General features: G+C 46.9%; 1 protein-coding gene across 1 annotated transcript in view; it reads right to left on the bottom strand.

Annotated features, from left to right (window-relative positions):
• Nucleotides 1-17341, bottom strand: part of st8sia5 (ST8 alpha-N-acetyl-neuraminide alpha-2,8-sialyltransferase 5) — an 80459-nt gene that overhangs the window by 7360 nt on the left and 55758 nt on the right. Inside the window, exons 5-6 of the mRNA XM_059989780.1 lie at nt 11500-11612; nt 4673-4765 (exon numbers count right to left, since the gene is read on the bottom strand). Of these exons, the coding sequence (XP_059845763.1) occupies nt 4673-4765; nt 11500-11612 (206 nt within the window). The remainder of the gene's footprint in view (nt 1-4672; nt 4766-11499; nt 11613-17341) is intronic.

Here is a 17341-nt window from a genome sequence, read left to right as displayed (position 1 = left end):
TAGCCCAAGAAATAGTGGATGCATTAGTGATAATTTTTCAAAACTCCTTAGATTCTGGATTAGTTCCTGAGGATTGGAGGGTGGCTTATGTAACCCCACTTTTTAAAAAAGGAGGGAGAGAGAAACCGGGGAATTATAGACTGGTTAGTCTGACATCGGTGATGGGGAAAATGCTAGAGTCGGTTATCAAAGATGTGATAACAGCACAGTTGGAAAGAGGTGAAATCGTTGGACAAAGTCAGCATGGATTTGTGAAAGGAAAATCATGTCTGACGAATCTTATAGAATTTTTTGAAAATGTAACTAGTAGAGTGGATAGGAGAGAGCCAGTGGATGTGGTATATTTAGATTTTCAAAAGGCTTTTGACAAGGTCCCACACAGGAGATTAGTGTGCAAACTTAAAACACATAGTATTGGGGGTATGGTATTGATGTGGATAGAGAATTGGTTGGCAGACAGGAAGCAAAGAGTGGGAGTAAACAGGACCTTTTCAGAATGGCAGGCAGTGACTAGTGGGGTACTGCAAGGCTCAGTGCTGGGACCCCAGTTGTTTACAATATATATTAATTTAGATGAGGGAATTAAATGCAGCATCTCCAAGTTTGCAAATGACACGAAGCTGGGCGATGGTGTTAGCTGTGAAGAGGATGCAAAGAGGATGCAGGGTGACTTGGATAGTTAGGTGAGTGGGCAAATTCATGGTAGATGCAATTTAATGTGGATAAAAGTGAGGTTATCCACTTTGGTTGCAAGAACAGGAAAACAGATTATTATCTGAATGGTGGCCGATTAGGAAAAGGGGAGATGCAACGAGACCTGGGTGTCATTGTACACCAGTCATTGAAGGTGGGCATGCAGGTACAGCAGGCGGTGAAAAAGGCAAATGGTATGTTGGCATTCATAGCAAGAGGATTCGAGTACAGGGGCAGGGAGGTTCTACTGCAGTTGTACAAGGCCTTGGTGAGACTGCACCTAGAATATTGTGTGCAGTGTTGGTCCCCTATTCTGAGGAAAGACATTCTTGCCATAGAGGGAGTACAGAGAAGGTTCACCAGATTAATTCCTGGGATGGCAGGACTTTCATATGAAGAAAGACTGGATTGACTAGGCTTATACTCACTGGAATTTAGAAGATTGAGGGGGGATCTTATTGAAACATATAAAATTCTAAAGGGATTGGACAGGCTAGATGCAGGAAGATTGTTTCCGATGTTGGGGAAGTCCAGAACGAGGGGTCACAGTTTAAGGATAAAGGGGAAGCCTTTTAGGACTGAGATGAGGAAAAATTTCACACAGAGAGTGGTGAATCTGTGGAATTCGCTGCCACAGGAAACAGTTGAGGCCAGTTCATTGGCTATATTTAAGAGGAAGTTAGATATGGCCCTTGTGGCTATAGGGATCGGGGGTATGGAGAGAAAGCAGGTACAGGGTTCTGAGTTGGATGATCAGCCATGATCATACTGAATGGCGGTGCAGGCTCGAAGGGCCGAATGGCCTACTCCTGCACCTGTTTTCTATGTTTCAATGAGAGACAGAACAGCTACTCTCGTAGTCTGAGTAAGAACTGCCAGGGCAAAGTTTGTTCCAGAATGTGTGTCTGTCACTTCACATAATCCAAAGGAGGGGATTTAGGAATGTCCTGTGGGGCCACTCGAAGTTAACCCTTGCCTGGGTATGTTGTGTGGTAATCACTGGAAGACGACATTCCTGTGACAGGTCACTTTGGTGATATATCTGAGTGACCTTGCATTGATTCAACAGACAAGATCTTTGATGACGGTTTTCATTTACCTGTGGAATTCAACACAATTGCCATCTCTCTGCACTTACCTTGGATTACAAATATCTCTCTCCCATCATTTATTCCGTGGATGACTGAACTTTCCTACTTTACCATCTCAAGACTCTAAGCTTTGTTTGCCCAGGCTCGATAGTTTGGGAGTTATATATGCATACACTTATACATATTACACCGTTCTCTTTTGTTTATCTTGGTTGTTACTATATTATAAGTAGATACTAATAAAGACAGTGGTTTTAACATCAAAACCAGGCTCCAGCGTGGAATCTATTGTTGCTGGTTTGTTTCTAAAAGGTTACAGATTCATAACACCATGCATTGAGATATAACACTTTAATTTCTGTATTTGCTACCCTTTGATTCTGAAACCCTAGTGTACTGATACTCACCCTGCTGGCTGCAGTTTTGTCCTGATACCTGCCTGCCCTTCCTGACAGTCTGACTGCACACTATCTTTACTTTTTTACCATCTGCCCTATCCTGGGTCTCTTCATTCTGCTTTCCAGCCTCCCCACCAAATTAGTTTAACCACTCCCCAACAGTTCGAACAAACCTGCCCACCAGAATATTGGTTCCCCTCGGGTTCAGGTGCAGCCTGTCCCTTTTGAAGAAAGGGTCATCCCAGTGATCCAAGAACCTGAAGCCTTGCCCCCAACACAAGCTTGTCAGCCACACCTTAAATTACCAAATCGTCCTGTTTCTACCCTCACTAGCGCCCAGGGATCAATGAGGTGCAAAATCATAATGAGGTTAATTGTGAAGTTAAGAGTCTGCCTGATCATACTAGGGAACCACTTACTCAGCCATGCACAGTCCCAAGCCAAGCTGTGAAAGGAGGAGGATGTGGCATTGGGCTGGCAACCTCATCCGGTAAAAACCCAGACTACTACTCCCTGGGAGAGGGGGTACATCGAGAAGATAGGTTGCACCTGGTGACAACTTGAAAGGCTGGCCCAGGCTGGCCTCTGGTGAGAGATGTCAGTGGCCAATGGTCCGGTATGTGAGATGGCCTTGAGTACAGAAGAGAATACCATTCAACAGTCTTAAATTAGCGGGGTAGAAACTCCTTCAGCTGGATGACACACATTCAGCCTTTTGTAGCTTCTGCCTGTTGGGAAAGGGGAGAAGAGAAAACGTTTGGGAGAGGGGTGTTTATGACTATAATGCCTGATGGGAGAGGGGAGAATGTGTGGGGTGGGTGGGGGTGTTTATGACTATACTGCCCGATGGGAGAGGGGAGAATGCCTGGGGTGGGGGTGTTTATGACCATACTGCCTGATGGGAGAGGGGAGAATGCCTGGGGTGGGGGTGTTTATGACAATACTGCCCGATGGGGGAGAGGAGAATGTGTGGGGTGGGTGGGGGTGTTTATGACAATACTGCCCGATGGGAGAGGGGAGAATGTGTGGGGTGGGTGGGGGTGTTTATGAGTATACTGCCCGATGGGAGAAGGGAGAATGTGTGGGGTGGGTGGGGGTGTTTATGACTATACTGCCCGATGGGAGAGGGGAGAATGTGTGGGGTGGGTGCGGGTGTTTATGACCATACTGCCTGATGGGAGAGGGGAGGATGCCTGGGGTGGGGGTGTTTATGACAATACTGCCCGATGGGAGAAGGGAGAATGTCTGGGGTGGGTGGGGGTGTTTATGACTATACTGCCCGATGGGAGAGGGGAGAATGTGTGGGGTGGGTGGGGGTGTTTGAGTATACTGCCCGATGGGAGAAGGGAGAATGTGTGGGGTGGGTGGGGGTGTTAATGACTATACTGCCCGATGGGAGAGGGGAGAATGTGTGGGGTGGGTGCGGGTGTTTATGACCATACTGCCTGATGGGAGAGGGGAGGATGCCTGGGGTGGGGGTGTTTATGACAATACTGCCTGATGGGAGAGGGGAGAACGTCTGGGGTGGGTGGGGGTGTTTATGACTATACTGCCCGATGGGAGAAGGGAGAATGTCTGGGGTGGGTGGGGGTGTTTATGACTATACTGCCCGATGGGAGAGGGGAGAACGTCTGGGGTGGGTGCGGGTGTTTATGACCATACTGCCCGATGGGAGAGGGGAGAATGCCTGGGGTGGGGGTGTTTATGAGTATACTGCCCGATGGGAGAGGGGAGAATGTGTGGGGTGGGTGGGGGTGTTTATGACTATACTGCCCGATGGGAGAGGGGAGAATGTGTGGGGTGGGTGGGGGTGTTTATGACTATACTGCCCGATGGGAGAGGGGAGAATGTGTGGGGTGGGTGGGGGTGTTTGAGTATACTGCCCGATGGGAGAGGGGAGAATGTGTGTGGTGGGTGGGGGTGTTTATGACTATACTGCCCGATGGGAGAGGGGAGAATGTGTGGGGTGGGTGCGGGTGTTTATGACCATACTGCCTGATGGGAGAGGGGAGAATGCCTGGGGTATGTGGGGTTTCAGGGTGGGTGGGATTTGGTTACACTGGCTGCTTTACTGAGTCAGTGATACAGTCAGAACATACATTCAACATCAGTAACCCACATCCAGCATACCTACATCCTGCAACAGCAGCAACAATTGAGAGAACTGGAACAGATCCAGCAACAAGCTGTGTTGCCAGACTGGATCAGTGAGTCATACCCCCGGAACCATTGTTCCTCTTCTCCGATGTCATCAGATCCTCTTTCCATTAAGACCAATGGTGAAAGTTCCCGGAAAACGTCTCCATCATCCTTGGCTTCCACAGGCTACACCGGTACAGGAGCAGCGTGGGACGGTACCCCCAGTCCATTCTCGCTTCAGTACACTTCCCCAGGATACTGCAGGTGAAACAGGCTTGTACAATCATGTGACCCTGAATGAATTTGGTCACGAAGCACTCAAGCTGGGATAGAGTGAGTGAACCTACTCACCTCTCAGTCACAATGCTTGGATTTATTGTCACAATATCTGTCTTCAGTCCAACGTCCGTGCTGTACTTCTCCGAGATCGGTGGCAAGTTACACCTGACACAGAATCCAACAGTGAGACAGACCACAAGACAGGAGCAGAGTTTGGCCATTCAGCTTAACGAGTCGTGGCTGATTTATTATTGCTCTCAACCCCATTTTCCTGCCTTCTCCACATAACCTTTGATGCCCTAACTGATCCAGAGCCTTAAACATATCAGAGATTCACTACCCTCTAGATAAGGAAATTCCTCATCATCTTTGTTCTCGAGGAACATCCTTGAATTCTGATACAGTGTCCTCTGGTCCTAGACTCACCCACGGCAGGAAACATCCTCTCCACATCCACTCTATCTGTGTCCTCTGGTCCTAGACTCCCCCACTATAGGAAACATCCTCTCCACATCCACTCTGTGTCCTCTGGTCCTAGACTCCCCCACTATAGGAAACATCCTCTCCACATCCACTCTGTGTCCTCTGGTCCTAGACTCCCCCACTATAGGAAACATCCTCTCCACATCCACTCTATCTGTGTTCTCTGGTCCTAAACTCCCCCACTACAGGAAAAATCCTCTCAACATCCGTTCTATCTGTGTCCTCTGGTCCCAGACTCACCCACGGCAGGAAACATCTTCTCCACATCCACTCTATCAAGGCTTTTCCATATTTGATAGGTTTCAATGAGATCCTCCCTCCCCCTCATTCTTCTAAACTCCAGTACAAATCTAGTTAGACCAGAAGACATGGGAACACGTAGGCCATTCAGCCCATCGAGTCTGCTCCACCATTCATCCCAATTCTAACCCCAATCCCACTCACCCCCATACACCTGTCTTCTCACCATATCCTTTGATGCCCTGACTGATCAGGAAACTATCAACTTCCACTTTAAATATACCCATGGATGGTCTCCACTGCAGTCAGTGGCAGAGAATTCCACAGAATCACCACTCTCTGGCTAAAAATATTACCTCCTTACCTCTCACTGCTACAGGTAGAAGTTCCTACTTGCTTCAAAAAGGCAGCAATTATACCAGTACCTAAGAAGAATACTGTGAGCTGCCTTAATGACTATCACCCGGTAGCACTCACATCGACAGTGATGAAATGCTTTGAGAGGTTGGTCATGACTAGACTGAACTCCTGCCTGAGCAAGGACCTGGACCCATTGCAATTTGCCTATTGCCACAATAGGTCAACGGCAGACACAATCTCAATGGCTCTTCACACGGCTTTAGACCACCTGGACAACACAAACACCTATGTCAGGATGCTGTTCATTGACTATAGCTCAGCTTTTAATACCATCATTCCCACAATCCTGATTGATAAGTTACAGAACCTGGGCCTCTGTACCTCCCTCTGCAATTGGATCTTTGACTTCCTAACCAGAAGACCACAGTCTGTGCAGATTGGAGATAACATATCCTCCTCGCTGGCGATCTACACTGACACACCTCAGGAGTGTGTGCTTAGCCCACTGCTCTACTTTCTATATATACATGACTGCGTGGCTAGGCACAGCTCAAATACTATCTGTAAATTTGCTGATGATACAACCATTGTTGGTAGAATCTCAGAGATGAGAAGGTGAACGGGAGTGAGATATACCAACTAGTGGAGTGGTGTCACAGCAACAACCTAGCACTCAACATCAGTAAGATGAAAGAGCTGATTGTGGACTTCAGGAAGGTAAGATCAAGAAACACATATCAATCCTCATAGAGGGATCAGAATTGGAGAGAGTGAGCAGTTTCAAGTTCCTGGATGTCAAGATCTCTGAGGACCTAACCTGGTCCCAACATATCGATGCAGTTATAAAGAAGGCAAGACATTGACTATCCTTCATTAGGAGTTTGTATGTCAACAAATACACTCAAAAACTTCTACAGATGTACTGTGGAGGGCATTCTGACAGGCTGCATCACTGTCTTATAGGGAGGGGCTACTGCATGGGACCAAAATAAGCTGCAGAAGGTTGTAAATCTAGTCAGCTCCATCTTGGGTACTAGCCTACAAAGTATCCAGGACATCTTCAGCGAGCCGTGTCTCAGGAAGGCAGTGTCCATTATTAAGGACCTCCAGCGCCCAGGGCATGCCCTTTTCTCACTGTTGCCATCAGGTAAGAGGTACAGAAGCCTGAAGGCACACACTCAGCGATTCATGAACAGCTTCTTCCCTTCTGCCATCCGATTCTTAAATGGACATTGATACCTTGGACACTATCTCACTTTTTAAATCTATATTATTTCTTTTTTTTGTACAATTTTTAGATAATTTAATATATACTGTAATTGATTTACTTATATTTACTATTATTTTATTTTTTTTCTTTCTTCTATTATGTATTGCATTGAACTGCAGCTGCTAAGTTAACAAATTTTGTGACACATGTCAGTGATAATAAACCTGATTCTGATTCTGTTTTAAAAGGTCACCCCTCAATTTTGAGGCTGTGCCCCCTAGTTAGGATAACCTCAGCAGAGGAAACATCCTCTCCCCCTCCTACCTTATCTAGTCCTTTCAACATTCAGTATGTTTCCATGAGATCCCCAAGCATTCTTCTAAATTCCAGTGAGTTCAGGCCCAAAGCTGCTAAACACTCCTCATATGTTAACCCCTTCATTCCCGGAATCATCCTTGTGAACCTCCTCTGGACTCTCTCCATTGACAACACATCCTTTCTGAGATATGGGGCCCAAAACTGTCGAAAGTACTCCAAGTCAGGCCTGACTAGTATCTTAGAAAGCTTCAGCATTACCTCCCCTCGAAAGAAATGCCAACATTGCATTTGCCTTCTTTACCTGGGGATGAATAAAGTATCTATCTATCTAGCTATCTATCTACCATGGACTCAACCTGAAAATTAACCTTCTGGGAGTCTTGCACAAGGATTCCAAAGTCCCTCTGCACCTCTGATGTTCTAAACTTCTCCCCATTTAGATAACAATCCACACTATTGTTCCTTTTAGCAAAATGCATTATCATACATTTTCCAACATTATATTCCATCTGCCACGTTTTGACCAATCTTCCAATTTGTCTAAGTCCTGCTACAATCGCACTACCTACCCCTGCACCTATCATTGTATCATCCAAAGACTTTGCCATAAAGCCATCAATTCCATTATCCAAATCATTGACAAACAATCTGAAAAGTAGCGGTCCCAATACTGACCCCTGAGGAACAACTCATGACCAATGCATCTGTTATCTTGTCAGCAACCTCTCTCAGGACTCTGGGATGTGGTCCATCTGGCCCAGTGACATATCCATCTTAAGACCTTTGAGTTTGCCTTGCACTTTTTCCTTTGTAATAGCAATGGTACTCACTCCAGCTCCCTGACACTCGCGCACCAGTGGCACACAGTGAAGTACCCATTAGGTTCATCTGCCATTTCATTGTTCCCCATTACTAACACACCTGCATCATTTTCCAGTGGTCCAATATGAACTCTCACCTCTCTTGTACTCTTTATACAACTGAAAAAAACTTTTAGTGTTTTGCTTTGTATTGTTGGCTTTGTCCTCATATTTAATCTTTTCTCTTCTTATAACTTTTTAAGTTGCCTTTTGTTAGATTTTACAAGCTTCCCGATCATCCAACTTCCCATTCACTTTTGCTACCTTACATGCCCGTTCCTTGGCTTTGATACAGTCCTCAACTTCCCTTGTCAGTCACCGTTACCCACCCCTGTCATTTGAGAACCTCTTACTCTGTGGACATATCTATCCTGCACCTTGTGAATTATTCCCAGAAACTTCAGCCTTCTCTGCTCTGCCATCATCCCCACCAGTATCTTTTCCAGTCCACCTGGGCAAGCTCCTCTCTCATGGCTCTGTAATTCCAGTTATTCCTTTGTGATACTGATACATGTGAGTTATGCTTCTCCCTCTCAAACTGCAGTATCAATTCAATCACATTATGATCACTGCCTCCTAAGGGTTCCTTTACATTAAGCTCCCTGATAAGATCTGAGTCTTTACACCACACCCAATCTATGATAGCCTTTTCTCTGGTAGGCTTGAGCACAAACTGTTCTAACCTGAGAAGTCTTGAAAGTGTGAGTGGGAAGCAGAATCATAATCTGAACCTCAGCATGCTGATGATGTGAGAATGTCACACTGACAGTCAGTGATAATAAACCTGATTCTGATTCTGTTTTAAAAGGATCGTCTGGCAGCTCTTGGGGCTGTATTCCCTGGAGTTCAGGAAAATGAGGGGGATCTCATAGAAACATTCTGAATGTTAAAAGGCCTGAACAGATTAGATATGGCAAAGTTAATTCCCATTTAGGGGATTCTAGGATAAGAGGGCACAACTTCAGGACTGAAGGATGTCCATTTGGAACTGAGATGCAGAGAAATTACTTCAGTCAGAGGGTGGTGAATCTGTGGAATTTGTTGCCACGAGCAGCTGTGGAGACCAAGTTATTGGGTGCAATTAAGGCAGAGATAGATAGGTTCCTGATTAACCAGGGCATCAAAGGGTATGGGGAGAAGGCAGGGGAGTGTGGATGACTGGAAGAATTGGCTCAACCCATGACTGAATGGCGGAACAGACTTGATGGGCCGAATGGCCTATTTCTGCTCCTATATCTGATGGTCTTAGGCTGACCCGCCCCTTTCTGTACTGGAGGGCCATATACGAGGATCAAGGGGTTGAACCTGAACGACAGCCACTTCAGACTCTCTGACAGGGGCCACGACCTCTCACTCCTCCCGTTCACAGGATGAACAGGTGGACAGGGTATCAGTGAACCTGCTGATGCAACACCAGGTCCCTGATGTACAGGGAAAGGGCACTGCCCTCCTCGGCTGCCAGGTGGTAAACCAGGCCGCCATGGCGAGTGAGAGACGTGCAGGAGCAGACTGTACAGGAAACACTTGGGAGTGTCACGAAAGGGTACGATGAACATCCCCACGAGACAGCTCCAGTTGAGTGGGACCCCCTCCCACGTGGTATCCTGAGGCCTGGGTCCGACAAGCACTTCCCGCCCAGCAGTCGGTGGTGCAGGCAGAATCCCTTCATACCCACCATGACAGGATGGGGACCAGTCCCCCGGCAGCCAGAGTGCCTTCCCCCACCTGCATGGGAGCACCTGTCTGGATGAAACCAGAGCTCGTTCCTTCAACAGCCCTCGGTAACAGCCATCGCCTGCTTCTTTCAACGGATGCTGCCCGACCTGCTGAGTTCATCCAGCATTTTTGTACGTTTTGTTTTGACCACAGCATCTGCAGTGTACTTTGTGTTTGAGAATATCAATAACTGTAGCACTTCTCTTCCTGACGAACTTAACATATTCTATGCAAGATTCGAACAGAAGAGGAGCATCCCGCCCCCTCTGGATGAACCGGACCTGGTGGCATCGAGATTCATCTTCACCGAGGAAGACGTTAGAAAAACCTTCCTGAAGATAAATCCAAGGAAGGCGACGGGCCCAGATGGCGTCCCAGGACGGGTTCTCCGGGCCTGTGCAAGCGAGCCAGCTGGAGTGTTTGCTGACATCTTCAACTGCTCCCTGCTTCAGTCTAAGATCCCCTCGTGTTTTAAGAAGGCAACAATAATCCTGGTGCTGAAGAAAAGCAAGGTGGCATGCCTGAATGACTACCAACCTGTGGCTCTGACTTCAATTACTATGAAGTGCTTCAAGTGATTGGTTATGGCACACATCAACCATAACCTACTGGTCAACCTCGACGCTTTGCAATTCGCCAACTGGAGCAACAGGTCAATGGCAGATGCCATCTCTCTGGCACTACATTCCTCCTTAGAACACCTGGAGAATAAAGACGCATACATAAGGCTCCTTTTCATCGACTACAGCTCTGCCTTTAATACCATCATTCCAAATAAACTGATTCCTAAGCTCCAGAACCTGGGTCTTAGCACTCAGATCTGTAGCTGGATCTTCAACTTCTTCACAGACAGGACCCAGGCTGTAAAAATAGGGGACAAGCTCTCCTCTACAATCACTCTGAGCACCAGTGCCCCACAAGGCTGTGTACTTAGCCCCCTGCTGTACTCACTGTATACCCATGATTGTGCAGCCAAGTTTCCATCAAACTCAATATATAAGTTTGCTGATGACACCACAATTGTAGGCCGTATCTTGGGTGATGATGAGTCTGAGTACAGAGAGGAAATTAAGAACCTGGTGGCATGGTGCGAAGACAATAACCTATTCCTCAATGTCAGCAAGACGAAGGAATTGGTTGTTGACTTCAGAAGGAGTAGCGGACCGCACAACCCCATCTACATCGGCGCTGTATAGGCGGAACAGGTCAAAAGCTTTAAGTTCCTCAGTGTGAATATCACAAATGACCTGACTTGGTCTAACCAAGCAGAGCCCACTGTCAAGAAGGCCCACCAGCACCTTTACATCCTGAGAAAGCTGAAGAAATTTGGCCTGTCCCCTAAAACCCTCACTAATTTTTATAGGTGCACCGTAGAAAGCATTCTTCTAGGGTGCATCACAACCTGGTATGGAAGTTGTCCTGTCCAAGACTGGAAGAAGCTGCAGAGGATTGTGAACATAGCCCAGCACATCACACAAACCAATCTAACATCCTTGGACTCACTTTACAAGACAAGACCCACCCAGCCAACACACCTTTTGTCCCACTTCCCTCTGGGAGAAGGTTCAGGAGCATGAAACAAATATCACTGATGATTGTATGCTCTAGTATCAATTGTTTGGTGACAATAAAGTATAAGTATAAGAACAAGCACTAAAATACTCCTATGTATTGTGTAAGCATTTGCCAGTGAAGGCTCTGCTCCATCATACCTGAACACAAAATCCGTAGAATCGATCTCGTTGCCACACCTGCTGTTCTTCAGAATTCCTCCATTCCCAACCACTGCACATTTCTTAAACTGGGAGCGTGAGTACGGCATTTCCTGTGAAGAGGGAGCTGTTGGATTAGACTGTTCAAGTATTATTTTCTTTGTAGTTTAACAATTGATTATTTGCTTGTATTTTATATACATGTAATTGTCTATGTACAGATAACGATTTAGTATGCATCCTTGTGGTTACAGTGTGTATATGCAGTTTTTCAGTGTTCCCCCTAGTACAGGGGTGGGCAAATTTTTTGACTTGTGGGCCACAAAGGGTTCTAAAATTTGACAGGGGGGCCGGACCAGGAGCAGATGGACGGAGTGTTTTGGGAATACACCTCATAAGAGAAAATGAAATATCATGGGATATGTAGAAAACATGTGCTTTAATTTCAATTGAAAATGAACAAATGCATTACAACAAAATATCTGTCTTTGAAGTCCCATGGTATTTAGCTATTTATTGAAATGACTTTTAAAACACTGAAAATTAAATGAAGAAAATACAGCTTTTTTTTAATAGTAAGTTATTATTTTAAAGCACTGAAAGTTCTGTTATCCTTCAAGATATTATCATCATCACTCTCCTCCTGACTGTCTTTATTTCAAAAATAGTAGGAGATGCAGGTCTACTTGTCCTGTTCCTTCTTATTCAATTGTCCCCTGTGCCAAAACTCAACAACGACCAGCACAATGACAGAACAGTGACAGCGCACCAGTATGCGGAGCGCGTTATTTGATCTGGAGCGCATTTTTTATTTTGAGAACGTACGTGCACCTGTGCACTACTCATGTCCATCACTTAACAGAAATGACATGTAACATGTAAGGCTTATTGAAAAAAATATTTTCAAATGCATTTTTTACATAACACAACGAAGAAACTTATTTTAAATTTCAGTGGGAACAGTGTTGTTGGTCTCCCTTTTTAGCCAGCGCATCAAAGTCTGGATTTAGTTTTGTTGTGGCGATTCTCAGGATGGATCTGAGGTGTTGGTCAGTTAACTTGGATCTGTGGCTGGCTTTGTTGATGTTCATGACGCTGAACGCCTGTTCACACAAATAGGTCGAGCCGAACAAAGAGTAAAGCGCAAATGTGGAGTAATACGCTGCACCTCAACAAAGGTCAATGTATATAGAGTGCGTCATCTATTGGGAAAACGCCAGAATTGTGGGGAAAAAACGTTAACAAGGTTTATTAATATAATTTCATCAAGTTCTGCGGGCCAGATTAAAAAGCTTAACGGGCCGCAGTTTGCCCATGCCTGCCCTAGTATGTATATGCAAACACGAGGAAATCTGCAGATGCTGGAAATTCAAACAACACACACAAAATGCTGGTGGAACCCTCCTGACGAAGGGTCTCGGCCCGAAACGTCAACAGTGCTTCTCCTATAGATGCAGCCTGGCCTGTTGTGTTCCACCAGCATTTTGTGTGTGTGGTATGTCTTTGCAGTTGTTCAGTGTTCCCCCTAGTGGCCACAGTTTGTATACGCAGTTTTTCATTGTTCCACTTGTGGTCACAATATGTACTGTGCATCAAGTCAAGTCAAGTCACTTTTATTGTCATTTCGACCATAAGTGCTGGTACAGTACATAGTAAAAATGAGACAACGTTTTTCAGGACCATGGTGTTACATGACACAGTACAAAAACTAGACTGAACTACGTAAAAAAAAAACAGAGAAAGCTACACTAGACTACAGACCTACACAGGACGGCATACAGTGCAGGCATTACAATAAATAATAAACAGGACAATAGGGCAAGGTGGCAGTCCTGGCTTCAGGTACTGAGGAGTCTGATAGCTTGGGGAAAGAAACTGTTACATAGTCTGGCCGAGAGAGCCCAAATGCTTTGGAGCCTTTTCCCAGATGGCAGGAGGGAGAAGAGATTGTATGAGGGGTGCATGGGAATTACAGTACATATACTGTAATTCCAAACAAGAGAAAATCTGCGGATACTGCAAATCCAAGCGACACACACAAAATGCTGGAGGAACTAAGCAGGCCAGGCAACATCAATAGAAAGGAATACAGTCAACATTTCAGGCTGAGATCTTTCGTCAGGACTGGAGAACAAAGATGACTTGTACTAGAGACCCATTCAAGAGTCAGATGACAGTGGGGTATAAGCTATCCTCGAGCCTGGTGGTTCGTGCTTTCAGGATTTTGCATCCTCTGTCCAGTGAGAAAGAGGAGAAAAGAGAATGTGTGAGGTGGGTGAGGTCTTTGATTATGCGTTCTGCTTTATATTGCAGTCGGAAGTGTAGACAGAGTCTAGAGAGCGGAGGCTGGTTTTTCTGATGTTGTGGAGGAAATATTAAGCTTGAGGACTGGGGGTTGGCAGAATCGTCCAGAGACCGTGATTAAAAAACAGGAATAGGTTTGTCTTCTTTGGACTAACAAACAATAGATCATGTCATCAATGAGAAACCGATTGTATAGGTGCTAATGTGTAAATTGCGGAAGCAGTATCCAGAGACCGGCTGGCTGAGAGTGTTTGTACTTACTGTATAGATTGGAATTGTAACCTTGAATTGGTGGAGATGTTGTGCAGAAGAGCTCTCCCAAATTCACAAAATGAAGGTGGCAAGTAGCCTCGAGGTCTTTGCCTACTTTGTGTTTGATTGGTACTAAATTCTCTAACAGAACCTGGTGACAAGCATCCCAATGATACAGGATCCCATCGAACCCATCCGAGAAACCTGCTTATCATCAAGATTGGACCAGGATACCCACGCGTGACACTTAGAAACATAGAAAACCTACAGCACAATACAGGCCCTTTGGCCCACAAAGTTGTGCCAAACATGTCCTTACCTGAGAAATTACCTAGAGTTACCCATTGCCCTAATGACAGCACCCACAGACAACAACACCCGAAAAAGACAGAAGACTGAAAGATATAGTTAGGACAAAACAGCTCTTGAGGGACCCGATGGTTCCCCCGGGTTTGCCAGCAGATGAGCTTTGGCTGGAAACAGGAGACAGCAGGTACTCTGTGACTTTCTCGAGATCACTATGGGTTTCTGGCTGCTTGGCAAATTCTTTGGTCTAAAAAAGATTCAGTAATGGTGAAATGAAACAAAAGCTGGGGACAGAGATCACATTTGGGATTTAGAGGATATGATGTGTGGAGTTTTAACAAATGGGACGAGCTGGCGAAATGGCACCAGCCTCCAAAGGTTAAATATAAAGAACAAATTATGCAAAATTATGCAAATTATGCCGATCAGGATCTTCGGCTCCGATGGCCTCTGGCTCCAGACTGTCCTGGAATAGCTCCCCTCACATCCTTTTCTGGAACTTCCAGATGACATGGAAGTCATAGACATGGCTGTTGGAGTGCCCCAGCTTCGTGACCGCCCACAGCAGTGGCAACAACAGCAACAGCCGAGGGGACCGGCGGTTCCAGTGGGGGAGCGGGGATGGGGATAGCCCAGCCCAGGGACTGAGGGTAGAACCATTCACAGACCAAGTCAAGAGACGGACCTGTGATAAGATCTCAAACATACAGGGCATGTGGGGGCCAAGCTGAGGAGGGGCCGGTGAATAGTTCAGACTCTCTGCTCCAGGCTCCTCACAAATACTAGGGATTGCTCCATAAACCCTGGACCCCGGCTGAGGTACGCCCCCAGTCCACAACGCAGACCTAGTAGCCTTCCATAATTGGTTGGAGCAGACTTGCCAAATTTTTTATCCATTACCTGGAGACGTCCAGGCATAGCTTAAGGTAGGCTATGGAACTTCTTGACCAGGTGTGAAAATAGGATTTCCCTAATGCACCCCAGTGACTACAGGGGACTGGGCCCCTCCACTGGGGGACGAGGGGAATGGTGATGGGAGTCCTACTGACAATGAGTGATTAGCCAAACAGAGCAAAAGATGCCATTCTTGCAGGAGCCAGGCAACACAGTGAATTTGGAGAAGTAACTCGATGTCAGCAAAAGAAGGGACTATTACTGACTTTATTGGCCTGTTTAAAAGACACTTGGGAATCTAGTGCAGGATTTCACCCCCCCACCCCCACCCCCAGCAGCAAACGACCCATTGACAGTGCAAACATTTATAAATTGTCTCCAACCAGAGGTAGCACCTTTTTTTAAATTGACCAATCTGGAATGGCAAAACACAAATTGGGAGGAACATCCCTCATTGACATGGATAGGAATCGGTTGTTTACAAATCAGAGAGAAAGGGGACAGTGTGTGCAACAAAAAAGGGAAGGACCAAAGCACAGGGTTAAGTCGGGATGTACGCAGGCAGTGCGGGAAGATAGGACATTGGGCTAAGGAGTGCCAAACCGGATGGAGTGAAAAGGGAAGAGACCCTGATAACAACAAGAGTGGGGAAGCCGCCTTTAACCAACAATCGAGGGCCACAAAGGGAGCAATGATACAGGCTTTCAAGAATCGCCCTAGGGGACCCCATGTTAGACATAGAGATAGATGAAAGGAGAATGCAAGTTCTGGTGCTACAGTATTGTCTGTACACCCTCCTGGGCTGTTAGTTAAAGGCAGCAGAAGTATTAAAGTCTGTAGGAACATCTGGAGTTCCTGTGATAGAACCCCTGTCTGAGCCGGTTGAAATAAAGATAGAGAACAATTTGAATGATGAAACATTTGTTATAGCCAAGAACTCACCTGTTAATTTGCTTGGATACCAAGCAGTCTACAGATTAAATGTCGTTATTCACTGTACTGTCAAAGGATTATATCCAGAAATCCCTGAGCAGACTGCCTAGGCTCTGCTACAAGAAACTGAACAATGAGGGGACCCCACTGGCATTGAGGGAAATCCCTGGGGAGACTGGCGCATTGAGGGAAATCCCTGGGGACCCCACTGGCGCATTGAGGGAAATCCCTGGGGAGACTGCCTAGGCTCTGCTACAAGAAACTGAACAATGAGGGGACCCCACTGGCGCATTGAGGGAAATCCCTGGGGACCCCACTGGCGCATTGAGGGAAATCCCTGGGGAGACTGCCTAGGCTCTGCTACAAGAAACTGAACAATGAGGGGACCCCACTGGCGCATTGAGGGAAATCCCTGGGGACCCCACTGGCGCATTGAGGGAAATCCCTGGGGACCCCACTGGTGCATTGAGGGAAATCCCTGGGGACCCCACTGGCACACTGAGGGAAATCCCTGGGGACCCCACTGGCGCACTGAGGGAAATCCCTGGGGACCCCACTGGCGCACTGAGGGAAATCCCTGGGGACCCCACTGGCGCACTGAGGGAAATCCCTGGGGACCCCACTGGCGCACTGAGGGAAATCCCTGGGGACCCCACTGGCGCATTGAGGGAAATCCCTGGGGAGACTGCCTAGGCTCTGCTACAAGAAACTGAACAATGAGGGGACCCCACTGGCGCATTGAGGGAAATCCCTGGGGACCCCACTGGCGCATTGAGGGAAATCCCTGGGGACCCCACTGGCGCATTGAGGGAAATCCCTGGGGAGACTGCCTAGGCTCTGCTACAAGAAACTGAACAATGAGGGGACCCCACTGGCACACTGAGGGAAATCCCTGGGGACCCCACTGGCGCACTGAGGGAAATCCCTGGGGACCCCACTGGCGCACTGAGGGAAATCCCTGGGGACCCCACTGGCGCACTGAGGGAAATCCCTGGGGACCCCACTGGCGCACTGAGGGAAATCCCTGGGGACCCCACTGGCGCACTGAGGGAAATCCCTGGGGAGACTGCCTAGGCTCTGATACAAGAAACTGAACAATGAGGGGACCCCACTGGCATTGAGGGAAATCCCTGGGGACCCCACTGGCGCATTG

Source organism: Hypanus sabinus, chromosome 14, assembly GCF_030144855.1.
Source record: "Hypanus sabinus isolate sHypSab1 chromosome 14, sHypSab1.hap1, whole genome shotgun sequence".
In the NCBI taxonomy this organism is placed as follows: domain Eukaryota; kingdom Metazoa; phylum Chordata; class Chondrichthyes; order Myliobatiformes; family Dasyatidae; genus Hypanus; species Hypanus sabinus.
Note: the sequence above shows the minus strand (reverse complement) of the source record. Positions and strands in the feature narration are given on the sequence as shown.